The following is a 20,575-nucleotide window of genomic DNA, read 5'->3' on the forward strand; positions in this document are numbered from 1 at the left end:
GAGAAGAACTGACAGCTGGGGATTTAGCTGTAAAATAAATATGGAAAAATCTATCAAAACCCAAGGACTTCTGAAAATGGAACATAAACTTCTCCAGTTGGTCCCTGCTATAGAGAAGGTACATAAAGAAAGGAGAAAAATTATGAAGTCTCTAGGATTACTTAGACGGTTATAAATTGCATGCACTATATTTCAGCTATGTCCAAACTGATTAGGTGAGTGATACATGCTCTGAGAACTTTTAATTTCATTTTTATGTAACAGTGTTACAAATGTGTAACTAGATTTGTATCAGAGTAAGCTTTCAATTAGTTTCTGAAGCAGAGCTGTGATCTAGTGTATCACAGATGTTCCTCTAGACACTTGAGACAAGTTTGCCTAAAATGAAGTCAACACATAAAAGGTGCACTTTACTGAAATCTGCTTTGACAAGCACTGTTTCACTTTTATCTCTTGGAAAGTGGGACAGGAATTATAAATCAGATAGAAACATCTTGGTAGTGTGACCTTGTAAACAACGGACAATAATGGACCTTTTGTAACTACCTCTTGGTCCAGCAGTTCAGAATCTCTCTTTTTGGTCAGCTAAGTTTTATTTTGATCCAACCAGACATCTAAAAGGCAACAGGACATAAGTAAATAAATAAAAATAAATAAATAAATAATTGTTTTGGGTCTAAAGATAAAGGAAAAGACGCTATAAAACACAGAGAAATGCATGTATAAGCAAAGAGAAAATGGGTATTTATGATAATGTTCACCACACTGAACCATAAAGCATTGATATTATCTGTGTTTTATTATTTTTGATTTTTTCATCTACAATTCTAGGTGAGGACTACAGTGTAGCTTCATCAGATGTTGTCTTACTAGAAGGGGAAACAAGTAAAGCTGTGCCAATTTATATAATTAATGATATCAATCCTGAACTTGAGGAGTCATTTTATGTTCAGCTGCTGAACCAAACAACAGGAGGAGCCTTGCTTGGATCTTTGACGAGGGCAGTCATAACTATTGAGGCTTCTGATGACCCATTTGGATCCTTTGGTAAAGGAGTACATATTTTCTTTCTTCCATTAACATTTTTTTTTCTGGGGGTTTGTGGGGGAGCTGCAACTTGGCAGCTGAATAAAAACCTTCAGAAGTTGAAATGTGGGTATAGAGAGTAAAGGAAAAGATAAGATGAACTGAATTAAAATATGTAATACAAGGAGTAATGGGGCTTTATTATAACAGAAGCATTGAGCCTCTTGGAGGCTCTGATTGTTGGCACCAAGCAGTAAAACAAGAGGCAACAGGCAGAAACTGATGCCCAGGAAGTTCACCTGAGCATGAGGCAGACCTTCTTTACTGCAAAGGTAGTGGTGCACTGGAACAGGTTGGCCAGAGAGGTTGTGGAATCTCCTTTAGTGGAAACATCTAAGAAATGTCTGGACACAGTCCTGTGCTGTGTGCTCTGGGATGACCCTTCTTGAGCAGGGAGCTTGAATTGGATGATCTACAGTGGTCCCTTCCAACATGACCCATTCTGTGATTCTAAAAAACAGCGATTTCTACTTAACATATTCCATGTTAAATAGTTATAATTTATTTCTTTAATAAGTGACATGAAATCTGGTAAAGAGTTTCTTTGCTGGGAATAATTATGAAGTTGTATTCTAAGACCTTAGAAATAGTTCATGTTTAGCCTGAAACAATAGGTGTATTGGAATAGACTTTTTGGATGAGGGCTTAATTTTCATGCTAATTTTCTGTGCAGATGAAAACATAAGTATTGAAAGTCTGCTTTTAGGTTTAAACATGATTAAAGGGGATTTACCTGTGCAAGTAAATGCAAGCAAGTAAAATAAAACTGTACTTCAGAAACGGATATATTTACTTTCAATTTTATTGTTAATGCACTACATCTCCCTATGGTGTATGTCAGTTTTTCAGAATACCGAATTCACTGTGGAGGAGCCTGAATTTGGATCAGTAACCATAAATCTGCCAATAATCCGCAATGCTGGGACACTGGGTAACGTTACTGTTCAGTGGGCTGCTACCATTAATGGGCATCCTGCTGATGATGACTTGCAAGTTGCCATGGGTAATATTACTTTTGCCCCTGGGGAAGCCATTCAGATGTTGCTGTTGGAAATCCTGGCTGATGATGTTCCAGAAGTAGAAGAAGTAAGTAGAGCAGTTATGTCTCTCTTGAAGAGTATTAGAGTTTTAACTTGTGTAAGAAATGTGTGCAGATCAAAGCAAGAAACGTTATGGCAGGAAGCTGCAAAAAGTTCAGATTTTATTTTGCTTGTGATAATTTTTAGAAATGGCAAAAATTATTTAGCTGCATTATTTTTTTCTTCTTTTTCTTTTTGAGATCATCCATATTGAATTAATTCAGGCCTCCAACGGTGGTGCTATCGGATTAGATCGCATGGCAAATATTGTTATACCTGCCAATGATAATCCTTATGGCACAGTTTTCTTTCATCAATCCTCATATCAAATTCAGGAGCCACTAGAAAGAAATTTACTTGCAAATATATCAGTCAGGAGAAGGTCTGTATAATATTGGCTGATTTTGAATCTCTTTTTTGTTGTTGTTGTTGCTGTTGTTTTGGTTTGGTTTGTTTTTTGTTGAGTATTTTTCTGCAATAATTTTAAATGTCACACCCTTGTATAGGTATTTGCATCAATTTCTTGTTCTGCCAGTTTTTATTTCAGATACATTGATTTTGAACTAGATGTCTGCTTGTTAGAAATGTATATAAAGTACAAATGTAATAAATGTGTAGTGTAAACACAGTGTACACTATGTACTTCATGTTTTATTTTGCCTATTAAATTGACAAACTATTTAAAGCTGCAAACCAGCCTGTTCCTGTGATGTGAACTGGAAGACAAAATGGATCAAATGTTGTGTGATGGAAGACAAAATGAAAAGCAGAACAGGTTTTTCATGTGAATATGGTATCCTGAGGATGCCTCAGAGGAATGATAACAATGCTAGACAACAAAGGTTTTTTCTTCCTTGACAGTCCTAGGAAGACTAAGTTAACTCCAGAAACAAATGTTTGCAAACATGCATGCTTAATAGACTGCTACCCAAGCTATAAACACTAAAACTTGCTCTCCAAAAAACCCAGCTACTCAGTTGGTAGTACTAGCTTCAAGGGAAGTCACTTTAATTAGCTATTTGTAACTTCTCAGCAATTCAGAAGTCATTAGTTGATTTTATTAATTTTATTCTTAACCCAGTAACATACAAAATATTAGACATGCTTCACCAGCTAACATAATATTTTTATTTTAATGTCTTTTAGTGGGGGAAGGTTTGGTCAACTGCAAATATTTTACAGCACTTCTGAGACTGACATTGTAGCTCTTGCCATTGAGCAAGGTGAGGATATACTGGCCTATTACAAGTCTCCTGTACAAGGAATTCCTGACCAGCCATCCAAGACCAGAGTGAATGTGTCAGCAGCAAGTGACCCACTGTATGCCTGTGCGACTCAGTGCCTAAAAGAACAAGCATGTTCAGCCTTTACATTTTCCAGTGCCTTTGAGATTCCTCTCTGCCTCTGGCTGACAACAGAGATCGGGCCATTAACTAACATGTCAGGATTATGGACCTACAGGAAAAACATCAGCAGTACATCCATTCTGTTTAGCACACAAGCCATTGCTGGTAGTGATTACGAATCTATCACAGGACAGTGGGCGATCATGCAGGAAGGGGAAGAGTTTGCAAATCTCACAGTTACCATATTCCCTGACAGCCTGCCAGAACTGGATGAAAAATTCACTGTATCCCTGTTGAAAGTTGAACTGTTTAACATCTCAGCCAACTTAAAACATCAACCAACTATTGGACAGCCAAATACTTCCACAGTTACTATAATGATGAATGGGGATGCCTTTGGTGTCTTTAAGATCTATAGTGTAAGTCCCAATGCAACAGAGAAAGGTCTATATATTGAAGTAGAAGAATGTCCTCAGGCCAGCGTGCAGCTTATGATAGACAGGACAGAAGGCAGCCTGGGACAGGTGGCAGTGGAATGGCGTGTTGTTGGTGGAACTGCTACCCCAAACTTGGACTTTGTGGGTGTTGGTGAGATTCTGGTGTTTGCTGAAGGTAAGGCTAGGTTCAGCATTAACTTCTCTTGTCTAAAACTAAAGAAAACACAAAACAAACACACAACGACCACAAAGACTAAAAAAAAAAAAAAGGATGAAAAGTACAAATATTTAAGTATTTTTTTAAGAAATATTGCAGTATGCATTGTAAAGATAACATTTTTACTAAATAAATAAGGAATAATATTGCTGAAATAGGTGTTCTATCAAAAATAATGAAAATGCAAATCAGACCTAAGTGATCTTTTGTTCTTATCTTCTCAATACAATATATTTTTTGATGAGATATCTTTTTAGATTCTGAGATTGTATTGATTTCGGAACATAACAGGATAGTTAAAAAATTGCAAATAAGAAACGTCTGTGTCAGGCATTATTTAAGCACTGTGCAACATGACGGATGTATTTTTTATTTTCAAAGTCTGAGATAACCAAGCAATTGTTTTGAAAACAATTTTTAGGAGTGTAGTTAAGATTAGAGTGTTCATTTAGTTTGCTAAATAATCTGAACTTAAATGAAGGGTTGCCAGGAGTGATTTGGAAACTGACATGTAATTATATTAGTGTTAATAAGTTTACTAAATCTATTTTCAAAATACTTTGAAAGGCAATATAACAAAAAATATATGTAAGGGGTAAATTGATAATTAGTACAGATTAGGAACATACAATGACCAATAGGATTCTGTTGCAAATTGTAATGTATTATAGAGACTGGTAATTGATTGTGTTTGCTGCTTACATTGTCATTCTTTGATATTCCAGAAGACATATAACTTATACAATGACAGGCCACTTTAATGCATTTCCTGGTCCAGTAAATATATAGTCAAATTTAATGTACATATGTCTGTATGTGACATCAGAAAAATGTATTCACTTGGTAATTTTTTTTACAAGAATTATATTCCCCTTTTCTAATTAAAATTTGAAAGCCAGGGAACTTATAAAGCAAATAAGAATTCTAGGCATTCAGAAATTATGCAGATATTGTTAATTTCTACAGAGTATATTTAATAATTTTTAAATTATATTGCCTATGAAGGTAAATAAGTAAAGATTCTTCTTGTCTTTTTTTATATTAGTTAAGTATTTACTACTAGAGTAGATGATTGTATCTTTTTAAAGGTGATTTTCATGTGAACATGTAAGTATGTGTATGTTCTTCTACTTTTAGGTGAAACAAAAAAGATGGTCACACTGACCATTTTAGATGATCCAGAGCCAGAGGACAATGAAAGCATCATAATCAGCCTGGTGCATACTGAGGGAGGGAGTAGGATTCTGCCCAGTTTCAGCACTGTCACAGTGGTTATCCTGGCAAATGACAATGTGGCAGGAATCATTAGCTTCCAGACAGCTGGAAGGTCCGTTATTGGTCATGAAGGTGGGTTCTGTGCGTTGACCACAACCATTTTGATTAACATCAGCTTCCATTTCTGTGCTTTCTGTTGATAACCATTATGTGATTGTATCACTGTTTAGAGAATGCCAGCAAACAGAGAATAACCACATACTTAGCACACAGTTCTTTGGATTTTTAATTCTTGCAAACATAGATAGTACTTGAATGAAATCTATGGAAAAGATGAATAGACTATTTCCAAACCCATATTTCACCATTTGTTCTTTCCCTTCCTTTTTCTGAAGATTATGCCTTGCTTCTATTGGCATTGCATTTCTAACTCCTTTTAGCATTTCTCATTCATTTATACCATGTTCCAGAACTATATATAAACCCCCTTATACATAACAATTGCTAATCTTAAGCAAATATTATCTATCACTGGCTTAAAATTAGCTTTTAATTATCTAGAAAATATTCCCACAGAAATAAAATAGGAAAAAATCTTCCATCTTTCTAAAGTTTCTCTTTGTATTTTTATAGCAGCTCATTTTAGGAGTGTGATAATCTTGATGTTATCACTCAGTCATGACTTTTGACACTGATAATAGTCAGATATCTAGTGTCTATCAGTGCTTTAAGAGAACATGTTTCATGTTTTACCTAGAGTTGGTACAGTTCTGCATAGGACAGTAATAATAATAATGTGACTGCTCTTGTTATCCCTTGCTGGCATATCAGTGTATTGCAATCTCAAATTTTTATGATGTGTAAACTGATGGGTAGAGAAAACTAACAGAAATTTGCTGTCCAAGAATGTATGCACTGAATTTTTTGTTGGAAAAAATAGTTTACCTCAAAAGGACATGGTCTGTTTTTTTCCTATAATGAAACGACACCGTAAGCTTTTGGGTTTTGTTTAGATACAGTTTGTGTTAATTCTATTGTGCCCAGTTTCCAACCTTTATTACTCCACATTAGTGGTTCTGATCTACCTGACAAGCCAGCTACATTCTCGCAGTCTAAGAACAGCTGTTAATGAGCCCAGGGAATTAATTCAAACCATTTCATTCCCCAAGGTTATGAAAATGTTATACACTTTCCACTGGTTAAATATTTGTCATAGCATGCTGAAGCTGAATGATTTTATCTGGAGCTGAAATACTCTGCTATGTATAGTATGTATATAGTGCTATAACTGGTCGCAATTCCTTTAGCTTGTGAAAAACAATGCATTGCACTGCATTATAGCAAGAAAAAACAGACAAACTAGTTCACTTTGATTAAAAAAAGGAATGAGCTAAGGCCTTCATATGATTTCAGTGTTTTTACTTTATTTTCATTATCAAGTTTTTTCTTATGAAGACAAACATCAAGCATAAATCAAAATAGTGTTATCTTTTATATTTATTACATTATTGAACAGTTTCTGTTAAGCAACTCAGTCTTTTTTTCAAGCTGTTCATATTATTTATCCCTGTGGGGAGGAAAGATTTGAAAAACTGAAGATTGGTGAGGAAAGAAAAATAAGTTCATTTTAGAATTGTTTTTACTTAAAGACCAACCCTACAGATGGGAGATGTGTAGAAAATACTCAGTGTGAGAAAATTCAGGTATTTGTGTTCACTCTGGATTGTTGGCTGTCAACTGAAAAGAAATGGATTATTCTCACAGAAGATAACAGGATGTTGTTAAAGTCTTAAAAGCCTTTCCCATAGACTTGGACCTCTCTGTAAGCGGGGAAGGGAGTTAAGAGAGGTGGTGAACCACAGCCTGGTGAGGGATTTGTGCATTGTCAGGCCTTTTGATATGTAATACAGTGCTCAGGCCTGGGCACTTTTTGCCCTGCTAATATAAGATAAGTTTAGCAGTATTGGTGTCTCTGTTTTAAAAGTTACGTAATGGAATAAATCTTTTCTTCACACTTCAATGGTGGATCATGGCTGTCTTGGTGTTACCTGCATATATTCAGTTCACACAATCACCATATTGAGGGCAGTGGCAGCATTTAAGTACAGGCAGAACAGGCAACAGTTGTATGGCTGTGACTCAATTGGATGAAAACACACTGCAATAGCTTAAAATAAGGAACAAGAGAATTGATTAGGTCCTCTTCTCCTTGATAAAGGCAGAAATCTAAGGAAAAATTTAAAATTGCAAAATATTAAAAAAAACAAAACCATAAGACAAAATAGGGAAATTAACCTAATAATACTTTCAATCGTCAGAGATAAATTTGTATTTATGTTAGTATTTCTAACTGGATAGGAATAACAAAGATTTTGGTAAAGCTGGCTGAGCTTTGCATGAGTCAGTAGCTAAGTACTGGAGAGTCTTTAATTGAGACAAATTGTACTTTGGGTTTCTTCTTGGTGCTTGGATTACAGTGTATCAAGGTTCTGTACCTTGAAGTATTTTACAGTCATCAGTGAAAATTTGTTGTATTACATAATGTTACACTGAAAGGACCTTTGTATATATCGTATGTTCTGTGATGATACTAAAGTAATTATTTTCTGTCAAATAGCTATTTGTATGTAATGGATGTGCAAAATTCTCAGATAGGATAAACAGATTTCAGGGCAGTGTTAAATGATATGAAAAATTAGCCTTAGGGGAACCGGTAAATTGTCAGTCTGTCCTCAGATATCTGACTGTAGAAGCAGAATTCTTGTGATGTCAATAAATTTTGAATTCCTTTGTTCTCTTAGAACTAGTGTTAGACAACTTAAAACAAGGCTTAAATGAAGTTTGATATAATGAGACTGATAACATACTGATGCTATATGTTGGAAAATTGGTATATAGAATTTTTATTTTACTTCTTTGCAATTTTATTTTTCAGTTTCTTAAGGTCTTTTGAAGTTTGTTGTTCATATCTATCTCATTCATAGCCAATATATTGGCATCTCTCAAATAATTCCTTACCAAACAGAGAACATGTCCAGAAAGTGATCAATTTTTTTTCTGCCTGTTTTAGATATACAATACTGTCCTGCAGTATAATAATTTGGTGTTCTTTGAGTTACACTGTCTGTGAGAGTAGCTATGCTGCTCAATTCTGTATGCCATGGACTGAGAACATAACCTAACACCACATCTTCTCTTTCCCTTTCACAGATGTATCTCAATGTTTCTCAATAGGGTATAGCTTTTAAGTGTGTACATAACACAAACTAATAGATGGAATTATTCCTAGTTCTGCAACAGCAAAAAAAATTCATATCAATTTATTGCAATACTAAGAAAACAATTTTCAGTCAATTGAGGATGGACCTAAGCTTACATGATTATTTCCAAGCTCCTCAATATTGCATGTCCTTGAAAACGAATTCCACACTTATATACTGGCAAACTTCCATCCTGTGAACTGGGAAAATGCTGTTGTCATACAGATGCAATACACTTATGTATTATAAATAAAAGTCTCTCCTCTAATGGAAATATATTGCATATTGCATAATTTTAGTAATGTTACCTGCTGATCAATTTCATATTAATATAATATGCGATTTTACATGCACATATTTAAAATATTTAATTTTATGCCAAATATTTATTTTGTATAAATTTATATAGATATTTCGTACTTTATGATAATATAAATTTTCTTAATTTTTCAAAACTTTTTGAAGAGTTAACTCTTTAAGTGACCATTTAAATATTATAAATGTGTAAAAAATACCATAATTACTTCTTAGAGATGCTTGTTTTCATTTGATACTTATTATTTATGAAATTATAATAAATTATCAAAATAATTTTAAAATTAGCAAACATTAATGTTTTGCTTCTAAATACTGTCCTTTTAAAATTATTAATTGTTTTTTTTTCTGGATGTTTTCTAATATCCAGAAACTGGTAACATTTGTAAATTCTAACTCACATAAATGGAACTTCCGGGTAACGGCAAGCATTTTTACACATGCATTATTTGAAGTCACAAGACACTACTACACAAGATATTAGGAACATGTCTATTCCTTGCCACTTAGCTGCTGTAGAAAACTGTGTTAAAGCTGTGCGTAGGGCATTTATTCCGTGTGTAGTTCACAAACAGATACTTCTCTTCTTTTGTCCATGTTTTGATAGCAGTTATGCATATGTACCAGGTTTTTTATATTTTGATAGTTCTTTCTGAGAATGAACTAAATTCATAAAAATCCATGAGGAAAGAGTTCAGATTTGTGAGGGTTTTGTTTCAATTAAAAAAAAAAAGTAGTACATAACTACTGGGAAGCTCACTATTAAAAATATTAAGGTTTTACATAAAAAATACTTTAACTGTGATTAATTTTTTTGTTTTCATTTTAATAGTTGAATTGTAGAAGAAGAAATCCCAAAATATTGCATTTTGTCATTTGTTCCTAGGAGAACAACTGCAATTCCATGTTGTAAGAACTGCCCCAGGACTGGGAAATGTTACTGTTGAGTGGAAGATAGTTGGACATAACATAGAACAAAATTTTGAATACTATTCTGGAATTCTCTTTTTTCCTGAGGTGAGTCCATAAGAAAATCTAATGGCTAAAAGAGAATATTGTAATTTGAAGTGAGCTGACAGAACAAGTATGCTTTTAAAGCAGTCTTCCTTGTTTTGATATGATTAAACAGTAGGGAGTTTATAGTTTTCAGTATTTAACTTGGCATTTCTTAAAGGTATTGCTCAAAATACATATGATAGAGTGATATTACTTGTACTCTGTACACTAATGACTAATCAGTTTATCAATAACATTTATAGGGAATATTGAATACAACATTATATGTCCACTTGCTGGATGACCGTATTCCAGAAGAAAAAGAAGAATACCAGATCATCCTATACAACATCAAAACAGAAGGTAATGCAGAAGTACAGACCGCTATATCTGCTGTATCTAAAATTGCCATTTAGTAGTGTAATAACTTTGTGTTTATTAAACCATTTTGGAAGTGTAGGACTATGAATATCGAAAATGTTGCAAGCTATGCAAAATTTGTTCACGTTTTATTGAAACAGGCTTGATGCTTCTTGTGTATTAATGTATACATGTGCTACAGATGTCATAAAATAAATGGATATTTTTAATCTTTTTAAACAATCTTCAAGCTGTCTTCTGATCTGTCTCTGAATTAGAGGAGGTCAGAATATTTTACTTTTTTGTTGAAATTATAATGTGAAAAGAAGCATGAAACCACATCCCTTCTGAAATATCCTTTGTTTAACTTGAATAAGTGTGTAAACATCAAACTAACTTGACATGGATAGTGTTGCTGATAGGTGCCTTGCCAACTTACCTTAATATTTTGTTTACTCTTGTAATCCTTCAGTATAAGTATAAATTCATACAGTTATTCATCAAGGCAACACTTACAGTAATTTCTTGATAGAATGATTGAGAAATGGAATATAATTTTAACTTAATAAATGAATTATGATGGAATTTAGGAATTATAATGAATTCCTAAAAAACTTTTCTCTTTCCTTTTACAACAGAAGTAGTTTAGGGAAGTCCACTGTTTCTTCAGATTTCTCATTTCTTAATACAGTCTTGAACTCTATACTTTTTATGTATACAATTGTTGTTGTGATTGAATGTTCCTGTGCTTGTTAAAGAATGCAATTACATATAAGAATTAAGAATGCAATTACATTCCAAACAATCCGTAAAATTCATTGAGCATATAATGTGTTTGGTTTGATTTCATTTGCAGTGTTACTGACTGTCATTTGTACATAAAAACAGCAGTAACGTAAGACAAAACTTGATTTACCTAAGACAATTAACTGTAGTCCATTGATTCTTTTGCAGGTGTTTCTCCTTCTGGTGCTGCTGTTTTGGATAGTCAAGGATATGAAGCTGTTCTGACAGTAGAAGCTAGTGATGAACCACATGGAATACTAAATTTTGCTTCTCCATCCAGGGTAGTTTTACTTCCAGAGGAAAACAAAACAGTTCAACTTTTTATTAACAGAGAATTTGGATCTCTAGGTTTGTATAACATCTCCAATAGAAATTATATTTTGTTTTCAAAATCATTAGACATATGAAAGCCATGACAGAGAGGCTAGAAATTCTGGAAAACCTTGGATACAACTGTGTTTTCAGAACTTCTGGGCTCTTTACTGCCGGCATGAAAACTAAGTTTTAGTTAAAACTGAAGCCATAAACTTTAATTCCACAGCAAGGGAAGTCTGGGAGCTGTGGCATAGCTAGTTGGTTGTTAGGGTTGTACTTTTATGTCCAGCAAATCTGTGTTGAATTGTCTGTCCAGAAGAAATAAAAGAAAACATGAGAAAAGGTGCTTGTATAGAATTATCATTCCTACAACATCTCCTCTATAAACTTCCAGAATCTGACAGTTTAGAAAAAATTGCACTGTCACCTCTGAGATCAATTTATGCCTCTCCTAAGAATTCTGTATTTCTTTTTGCTTCAATTTTCCTTTTAAAATCAAATTAAGTGGTACTAACTTCAATAATGCAATGTGTGCCTAAATATTTTTTTTTGTTTTTTTCCTGAATATTTTGACTTCCATTGAGAGACAGCATACATAATCATTTTCTATTCACATTTTTATGCTATATTTAGACCTCTGTTAAAATCTCTCTTATTTTTGTTTTCTTTGTTTTGAGGTGAAGTGATCAGTTGAAACAAACATTCAAGATCTGGGCACACTACAGATTTGCAGAGGAATTTAAATATAATTTCTTTTTTTCCCATTTCTTTTTTAATGTCAATCAGTATGTAAATTACCTTTCAAATGCTACTTAAGAAAATATTAATAAATTCTAAGTTTCCATTGTAAATGTAAAATCTCTCAATTGAACTCCATATTTATTTATTAAAATGAAGATTCTTTTATATCTTATGTTTTATTTCATACAGACTAACTTTGAATTTCATTTGTCATTTTATTTCCAGGATCACTCTCTTTAAATTTGCAACTTGACTTACTGTGGCAGATTCGTGAGATGTGGCTTTGTAATAATTAAAAAAAAAAAGTCTAGCTTTCCCTCTAGTAAAATTAATCAATGTGTCCTGTAATTTTTATTCTCCATAAATATCTATGTCAGTGTATTTGGGAAGGAAACTAAATTTAGAACTCTCCTTAGAGCCTTTCTTAGACATCAGTCGTTCCTGAAACACTCTACTTCCCTTGACACCAAACCTGGTATTAATAATACATTAGATGTCCCAGGTATGTAATGTAATATTTGCAGTTCACAGCACCTTAAAGAGATAAATACATTGGGTCCTAATGCCTTCTGAGTCCTGTAATCTAAGACAAATTATTAAAGGCTGGACTGAAAGAAATAAGTCCCATTGGTTTCAGATTAGTGTTTTAATCCCCTGGTTTGTAGTTAGGTTTTCCATTTCTTCAATGAGCATTTTGTCTATTTTCTTTGTCTATTCTAGTGAACATTTCATAAGAATTGAAAAAAAAGTGGGGATTTTTTTGTCACATTTTAAACAGGTGCTATCAATGTTACATATGCCACAGTTCCAGGATTGGTCTCCTTAAGTAATCAGACAGAGGGGACCTTGGCTGAACCAGGAGCTGATTATGTAGCTGTTTCTGACTCAGTGGTTTTGAAAGAAGGAGAAACATCAGCTGCCATAAATGTTACTATTCTAGAGGTAAATTCTATATCCTTTCACTCTATACTTATTGGTATGACAATTGAAAAGGAATATTGTGGAACCTGAATCTTGTATGCTGTATTATTTGAAGCTATAGATTTTATGGTAATTTAGAAAGACTGCTTTGTTCTTTAATGATAAAATCACAGAAGGACAGATAATAACACAAGAGTGCTACTTATAGTTAAGTGAAATTTAACTCTCTCATAATGACTTTATTTTCTGATATTCAGATCAGTGTCATTAATTTCTTGCTACTGGCTCTTATTTTATCAGTAATTGCCATTTATGCCTGCAGAATGGAGCAGATATCTATTCACATCTAGTTTAGTGTCACCACAGTATTTTCCATTAAATGTAATGTTTTACTTCATAATTTACATTTTATGTAAAAATGTTCCAGGAAATTGGAAACATAAATTAATTCTAATTTGCTATAAGGTTAGAGACTTCTAGTGTGTTATTTTTTGACAAATTCTGTGATTGTTTCTTAAAGAAAATGAAAAGAGAATATACTGGATTTGTGTTTTGTAGGATGATGTACCAGAAGTACAAGAATTCTTCTTGGTTAATTTAACTTCAGTGGAACTTATCATGAACCATTCAACTTCCTCCCCACCTAGGCTGGGTAAAACAACTTAAAAACCATTATGATTAATTTTATTTTTATATCTGTTGAATGCACATTATATTACTCTGGCATATCATTATTCCACTTGCCACTTCCCAAATAAGCCAAAGTGAGACAAGGTATTCTGCAAGAAACATTGTAGAACATCAAACATAGCCATTATTACACTATTTTTTAAAGCCCTGTAAAAATTACAAGACAATTTTCACAGAGGAGTTATTTAGTAACTACCAGTTAGAGAGCACAGTTATCTCAAAAGTTGTGTTGGCACTGTGTTAATGTGATTTTAATTTCTGCAAATGACAGAAACAAATATGTACAAAGAATTTCTTCAAGTTCCTTTGCTCATTGTTTCAAAAGTATCTTTTTATTACTTTTTATCAGATTTACTTTTAGGAGTCATGATCTACTGTGTTCCTACTCTTCCACAGAACTTCATTAATTGCTTGCTTATTGAGTTCCTCATTCTGCTGCCTAACTCAGTAGCACAGCTGCCATTGGCTTTAAAGACAGTTGGGTTATCCTGTGACATCAGTAACTAATTATGCTGATTGTTTCTTACATCTTCTATGACTTTTTCCCTTTCTTTGCATGCGTATTGAAGTGACAGAATTAATTCATTACAGACTGAAAGGTAACTTGCAAGACTGATTGCTGCTGTATAGACTGAGCTCTGATTGTTGAGTCTAAAATTTAAAACACAGAAAGAGTAACATAAAAGTATGAAGGATTTCCTGATTTAAATTGTTTTGAGCGACATATAATCTTACCTTCTGCCGTAAGTGGTTAGCAGTCTGAGTATGACCATTTGACTCTGATGTACTTAGGATGATCAGATAATATGAGGAAAAATTTTGTCCTCATTATAAAATGTCACAATTACTTCTGTTATCAGACTATTTTCTAATTCTTGTTTTCCCTTTTTGTGTATTTTCTTTGTTATGATTGAGAATTCAAATCCTTGTTGATTCAGTGCATTTTTTTAGGATTTAGCAATCCTGTTCTCCATAGAAAACCTTTGATATAATTCTAGGTGTCTAATATCAAAAGTGATGGGTGTCCTGCACATGATACTTATACGCAGTTAATCGTACCCATCTGGAATATATCAGAAATGCTGTCTCTGTCTTAGCCATGTGCATGCAATATGTGGTGTAGGTCTGGGATGTCTGTGACATATAGTTAAACACATGGAACTTAAGTGACCTTTATTTCTGATCTGAGACTTTCTGGATATGGAGCAGAAGCAGGAAACATAAAGGACAGTTCTGTGTTCTTCATGCTGCTCTCACTCCATCCCATCATCTAGAACAGGTGGAAGAAAAGGCCCAACTCTAATACAAAAGTGCAAGGAATTAAGAAAAGGGAAAATGTTCAAAACTTGAAAATGATGAAAGAAAAATGAATAAACTTAATGGATAGAAGAAAGAATTAAGATAGGGTAAAATGGCAGGAGGTCATCAGGAGAGAGGAGAGATGCCAGATGTGAAATTAGAGGTCTGATGTTGAAAGTGAAGTATTATAGGTCTTGAGTGAGTTGATCAGACTATGACATGATGAGGGAAAACACCAGTTAGGAATCTGAAGGGTCTATATGCACTGTAATCCCTATGAATTTCTAAACCTTTCTGCTATCTGTATAGATGTGTTGCAGCTGCTATTCATGTTTGTCATTGTCTCATAGTGTTAGATTTGGATTCAAGGCAGTGATCATTTACTTTTATTAAGTCTTATCTGATTTAATAGAAATCTCTCAGATGGATCTAAAAATAGTATATTTACTACAGATTTAGTGGAGTCAATTTGTTTTGTAGGAATTGTCAATCTTAATTTCTTTTTAATTTTTATTAACATTTAATTGAAGTAAATTGAGCTATTCATGTGATGCTGTTTAAACAAAATAAGGCATTATTTTCTCAGAAGAATCAAGTTCTGACTGTCAAGTTCTGGTCTGTGAAATTAGTGGAAATTGCCAGCATTAATCTATTATTCAATATTTTCACAGGGCAATACATGCAATAATCTTGCAAAGTTATTATGAATAAACATGTGTTTTTATATGGTAATAGAATCTTACAATACATTAACTAAAAGGAAATTAATAATTCTTTTTTTATAGCAAAATCTGTGGTGTGTGCCATTAAGATTTATTATCAGCCACTAAAACATTATTATGAGATGATATACTGGATCATTTATTATTCTTTTTTACTCATTTTTCCTCCAATATTCAGAATGGCACTGTATGCAAAACATTAAATATCATCATAAGAAAAACACACAATGAATTAAGACTTGATGAAAATCTTGCTTTTGTAATTTTCTACTTTTTCTGTGCCATGAGTTTTCTTCAATTTTTTTTCTTTTTTTTTTTTTTAATATATTGAATAAAATGGTGGTAATTGAAGGCCCTGTGTTGTAGTTCTAATAGTAAGCTACTAAGGACAGATTTTCTTGAAGCCTTTCCAAGTATCCTGTTCACTGCCTTTTCTCCTCTACATTTTGGAAATGGAAAATTATTTTTTTCTTCTACAAAATTAGTAAAGATATAAAGAAAAGCTTCTGTTATTCTTGAAAATAATGAAAATCAACTCTGTGGTTCTTACATACTTGTCTTTCTGTTTTCCCTTTTAGATGTAGAAGGTTTAGCTTCTCAAATTATTATTGATGCTAATGATGGAGTAAGCGGAGTAGTTGAATGGGAAAATACCAAGTAAGTCTTGTCACCTTGAAGAACTCCCTGTGGGAGTTAATGATTAGTGTTGCCCAGCTATTTCCATTTTCTGTTAACAGTGAGACCTCCTATTAACGTTAGGAAAAGATCTTTGAGCTGACTACATATTATTCAGTTCAGTGGAACTGAATAGATAGTGCCCACAGAAAGATAATGCCCACACAAGAAACCCAACATTTGCAGTATGTTTACTCAGAAATCTCATGCTACCATGTATTTATTTTCACTATTGTCCTTTGGTATTGTGGACTTCCATCACTCCCTCAAGTCTCCATCCAGTGCCCCAGCCTCTGCATCCATGTAAGCACGCACATTGACATCTTCCAGATCTTTTTCACTGATTTCCAGGAGCTAGGAAAAGGCATCCGTGCTCATAGACAGGCTTAACCTAGTTCAAGTCCATTTTGATAGGAAAAAAAAAGGTATAATGGTTTCATTAGACAAGTGGCTTTGCTGTAACAGGCACTTTTTCTTAAAAGGTAGAGGGGATGATTTTAAGTGAAAATATAAAAATTATCTATCTACCATCTTATTAAAAGAGCATGCTCAGTGAGCACCGAGAATTTGTCTTGGTTTTTGTTTTAGTTTTGCAGTTAATGAAACTCATGGGAATCTGACCATAATGGCATACCGAAACAAAGGATCTTATGGAAATGTGTCTGTGTTTTTTTATGCCCAAAATTTGGAGGCACAACTGGGTTTGGATTTTAATGTGGTTTCAAGGGTAAGAAGCAAATTTTAAATCTAGTAGTTTTTGTTTCTTCAACTTCCTAAAAAGAACATAATCTTATTTATTCTGCAGAATGGTCACTAGTACAGCTATATTTCTCAACTTCTTTCAGTTGCTCTGATCATCTGAATAGAGATAGATTTAGTAATCTTATTTTAGTCTTTCTTTCTTTTTTAGTACTAAAGCATTTTTAAATATAAGACACATTTTAAACTTTGAAACATCTATTTCAAATTCAATTTGCTTAGAAAGAGAATATAAGATTTCATGTAAGTTTTAATATATTTGCAAAACAACTTTCAAAGTGAATTGCTCTTGTTTGTCCTCACTCTATGATGTGCTAAACTATTTAACTGTTTTGCTTCTTTTTCAGTCAATTTATAAAATTATTATAAAAATTGACGTAGAAATTACTCTTCTTGCCGCTTCTTTCCTCCTTATTTAAGGCAATTCTGCTTAACCTTAGTTTAAAATTTCTGTGTGCATTATCAGCTATTGAATATTCAATGCTTTCTGTGTTTCAATGCTAGACTCTTTTTTTTGCTGAGGGAGAAAGGAATAAATCTGTTGTTGTTGTGATTTGCGATGATGATATTCCTGAAGGAGTTGAGAAGTTCCAGTTAATTCTAACAAATCCCTCATTTGGCCTGGAATTAGGGGAGAACACAACAGGTAAAACTTAGTTTTGATGTTCTCATTCTTCAGAATTGTATCTCAGTCACTTTAATTTCATTCTTCTGAATAATCATGTTTTAGAAAGTTTTAGGAGTACCAGTGTACTCCTATGGTAAATTATTAATCTCATTTGGAAATTCTTAAACATCACTGTGAAAATTGTAAAACTAACAAAATAATATGTAAAATAAGGAATCAGAAAATGCAAAAGCTGGATGTTTTAATAAGAGAGCCTAGATTCTTCCTTTCTAGAAGTCTTCTTAGATAAAGCAAAATACTTACATATTCTGCTAAGTAGTATCAGGGACATAAAAGCAATATAATTATATTAAAGAAAGAGTGGATTTGTGTATATATTTATTTATTTGTGTACAATTATATTTTATTATTTTAATTAAAACATATTTCTATTATTTATTTTTCAACAGCCACAATCACTATATTTGCCAATGATGATGGACATGGAATTTTGTCATTCAATAACAGTGATCACTTCTTCCTAAGAGAGCAAACAGCTCTCCATCTGATGGAGAGTGTTGCAGTATTAAATATTATTAGAGAACCTCCTCAGGGAATATTTGGAACAGTGTCTGTTCAGTATCTTGTAAGTGAAATTAATTCTTCAGAGCCATCAGTGGATTTGGCCCCTTCTCAAGGATACATTGTGCTGGAAGAGGGAGTCAGATTTAAGGTAATATGGTAGTTATAACACAAAAAGTGAAGAAGGCTTTTTAAAAAATTATTTGAAGCATTTCAGCAATGTTTGTGGTTTTTCATGTATTAATTTTCTTCTTATGTTTTCCTTAATTCTCTGAATAAACTGAGCTAGTGGGAGTGCAGAAAAATTAAATATGCTTTTCTCTAGATATTTCTCTCTCTGTAATAGTTCAGATAAACTGAAAACAATATAATGGGTATACAGTATGATGTGTGTATAGGACCATTTATTTATATGTGTTTAGCATGTAACTGAAAGATAAACTTTGACATGCAGTCATAATTTTGTACTGTAAATAATCACAGTGAAATTAAAAATACTATTCCTTTATGTGGCCTGAACTGAAAAGAGTATGCTGCAGCAGTGGCAAAAGCTTTCAGAGTTTTAGAAATTTAAAATTACTTATTTTTCTGGCAGTATTAATCCCACTTCTTCTGAACTGTCCCCACAAGAATTTCAGCTAGAAAATGAGCTATCTTCAGTGTGTCAATAACAGGTTAGTACATTATAGTTAGGGGAGTAGGATCTGAAACAAATCTTTCTGAAAACACTGGTTTTCAGTTTCTGAACCTAAAATGCATTTGACAACTCAGTGATGGCCAGTTTAGCAGATCTGGGAGAAATAGGGGGGTAAAAGATTTCTCAATAGAGTCTTTAAATATGGTTTATTGAAGAAGTAAATAGAGATCTAAAATGTTGTAAGCTCTATTTTAATTCCAGACCTGTTATTACTAAATAATTTTTTTAAGGCAAAGCTACGTGTACTACTGTAACTTTCACCTCTTTGGGTAATTTGGAAGATGACAGTGAAAACATCTATTTCTTTCTAGAGAGTTCTCTGCTGATTTGAGACCCCCTTGAGACAATCCTATTCTTATCCACCATGGTGCAGTAGAGGGAACAAAACACCAAGAAGAGAGTATTTCAAATATTTCTCTGTTGCCTTTTTTTCCTTCTTTATCCCCAGGTAGTTACCAGAAATGTAACTACCCTGTTGCCCATGAGATAGTTCAGTTGACAACTAAAGTAAAGTAAACCTACCTTGATTGAGCTGTGATCAGGTAGCTGTACGGGGACTATGTTATCAAGGAATGTGTAGAATAAGTACAAAACAAAAGTAAGAAAAAAGGATCAAAACCTGTTACACTTCAGAGAATCTTATTATAAGAGTAAAGAAGCGAAGGGGAAAAATAAAAAGAACGTGGATATGCTCATGCTAGTGTTGCACTAATGGAGGTCAGCAGAGGGATTACTTTTGAACCCCAGCCTGAACTATCCAGGCCTTATTCCTGCCTTCTCCAGTTCACGAACTGCTGTTGTACTGCCCTGCGCTCCAGAGCTGTACAGAGAAAGAACAAAAACAGCAGCATGGCTTGAATAACATTGTCATTATTAGCTGTCAAGTCTCAGCAGCTTTCTATGCTTGTTTCTTGTCAGACACTGCATATTTCTGCAATCCTGGATGAAGAACCAGAATTGGATGAGCACTTTATTGTCACCTTGTTCAATCCAACTGGAGGAGCCAGACTAGGCACCAGAGTGCAAACTATTATTACAATATTACAGAACCAGGCTCCACTGGGGCTTTTCAGCATCTACCCTGTTACAAATAGGTACTGAACCCTGATTCAATTAAAAGGAAGTTTTATATTCATAGAGATAGTTTGCCTTTAATAAAAAAATTAGGAATCCAGTTTTAAACTTTCTGATTTTAAAAATGACACTATTTGTCAAATATCATTACTGCTATACAGAAGAGCAGAAAAGCACTTAAAATGGACTATTCAACATTAGAAATGTTGATTTTTCTGTGCATTTTTCCTTGAAAGAGTACCTCATTATTCCCCAAATATTTTACTAGCAGTAATCAATATTAGAAATTCCAAACCATAAACCAGTGTCCCAGGAATCAGAAATTTTCTAATTTACCTATTTATTTAAGGCTGTGTAAGATACACTCTCACTCAGGGCTGTTTTTTCAGAACCAAA

General features: G+C 33.4%; 1 protein-coding gene across 1 annotated transcript in view; it reads left to right on the top strand.

Moving 5' to 3' along the window:
* ADGRV1 (adhesion G protein-coupled receptor V1) overlaps window positions 1-20,575 on the top strand; it is a 276,070-nt gene that overhangs the window by 58,091 nt on the left and 197,404 nt on the right. Inside the window, exons 31-45 of the mRNA XM_066568694.1 lie at window positions 832-1,047; window positions 1,928-2,172; window positions 2,366-2,547; window positions 3,312-4,123; window positions 5,303-5,512; window positions 9,842-9,972; window positions 10,215-10,314; window positions 11,266-11,445; window positions 12,932-13,095; window positions 13,633-13,726; window positions 16,364-16,442; window positions 17,049-17,187; window positions 17,724-17,865; window positions 18,297-18,559; window positions 20,024-20,199. Coding sequence (XP_066424791.1) covers window positions 832-1,047; window positions 1,928-2,172; window positions 2,366-2,547; window positions 3,312-4,123; window positions 5,303-5,512; window positions 9,842-9,972; window positions 10,215-10,314; window positions 11,266-11,445; window positions 12,932-13,095; window positions 13,633-13,726; window positions 16,364-16,442; window positions 17,049-17,187; window positions 17,724-17,865; window positions 18,297-18,559; window positions 20,024-20,199 — 3,133 coding nt within the window. The remainder of the gene's footprint in view (window positions 1-831; window positions 1,048-1,927; window positions 2,173-2,365; window positions 2,548-3,311; window positions 4,124-5,302; window positions 5,513-9,841; window positions 9,973-10,214; window positions 10,315-11,265; window positions 11,446-12,931; window positions 13,096-13,632; window positions 13,727-16,363; window positions 16,443-17,048; window positions 17,188-17,723; window positions 17,866-18,296; window positions 18,560-20,023; window positions 20,200-20,575) is intronic.

The sequence above is a fragment of the Molothrus aeneus genome, chromosome Z (assembly GCF_037042795.1).
Source record: "Molothrus aeneus isolate 106 chromosome Z, BPBGC_Maene_1.0, whole genome shotgun sequence".
Taxonomy (NCBI): domain Eukaryota; kingdom Metazoa; phylum Chordata; class Aves; order Passeriformes; family Icteridae; genus Molothrus; species Molothrus aeneus.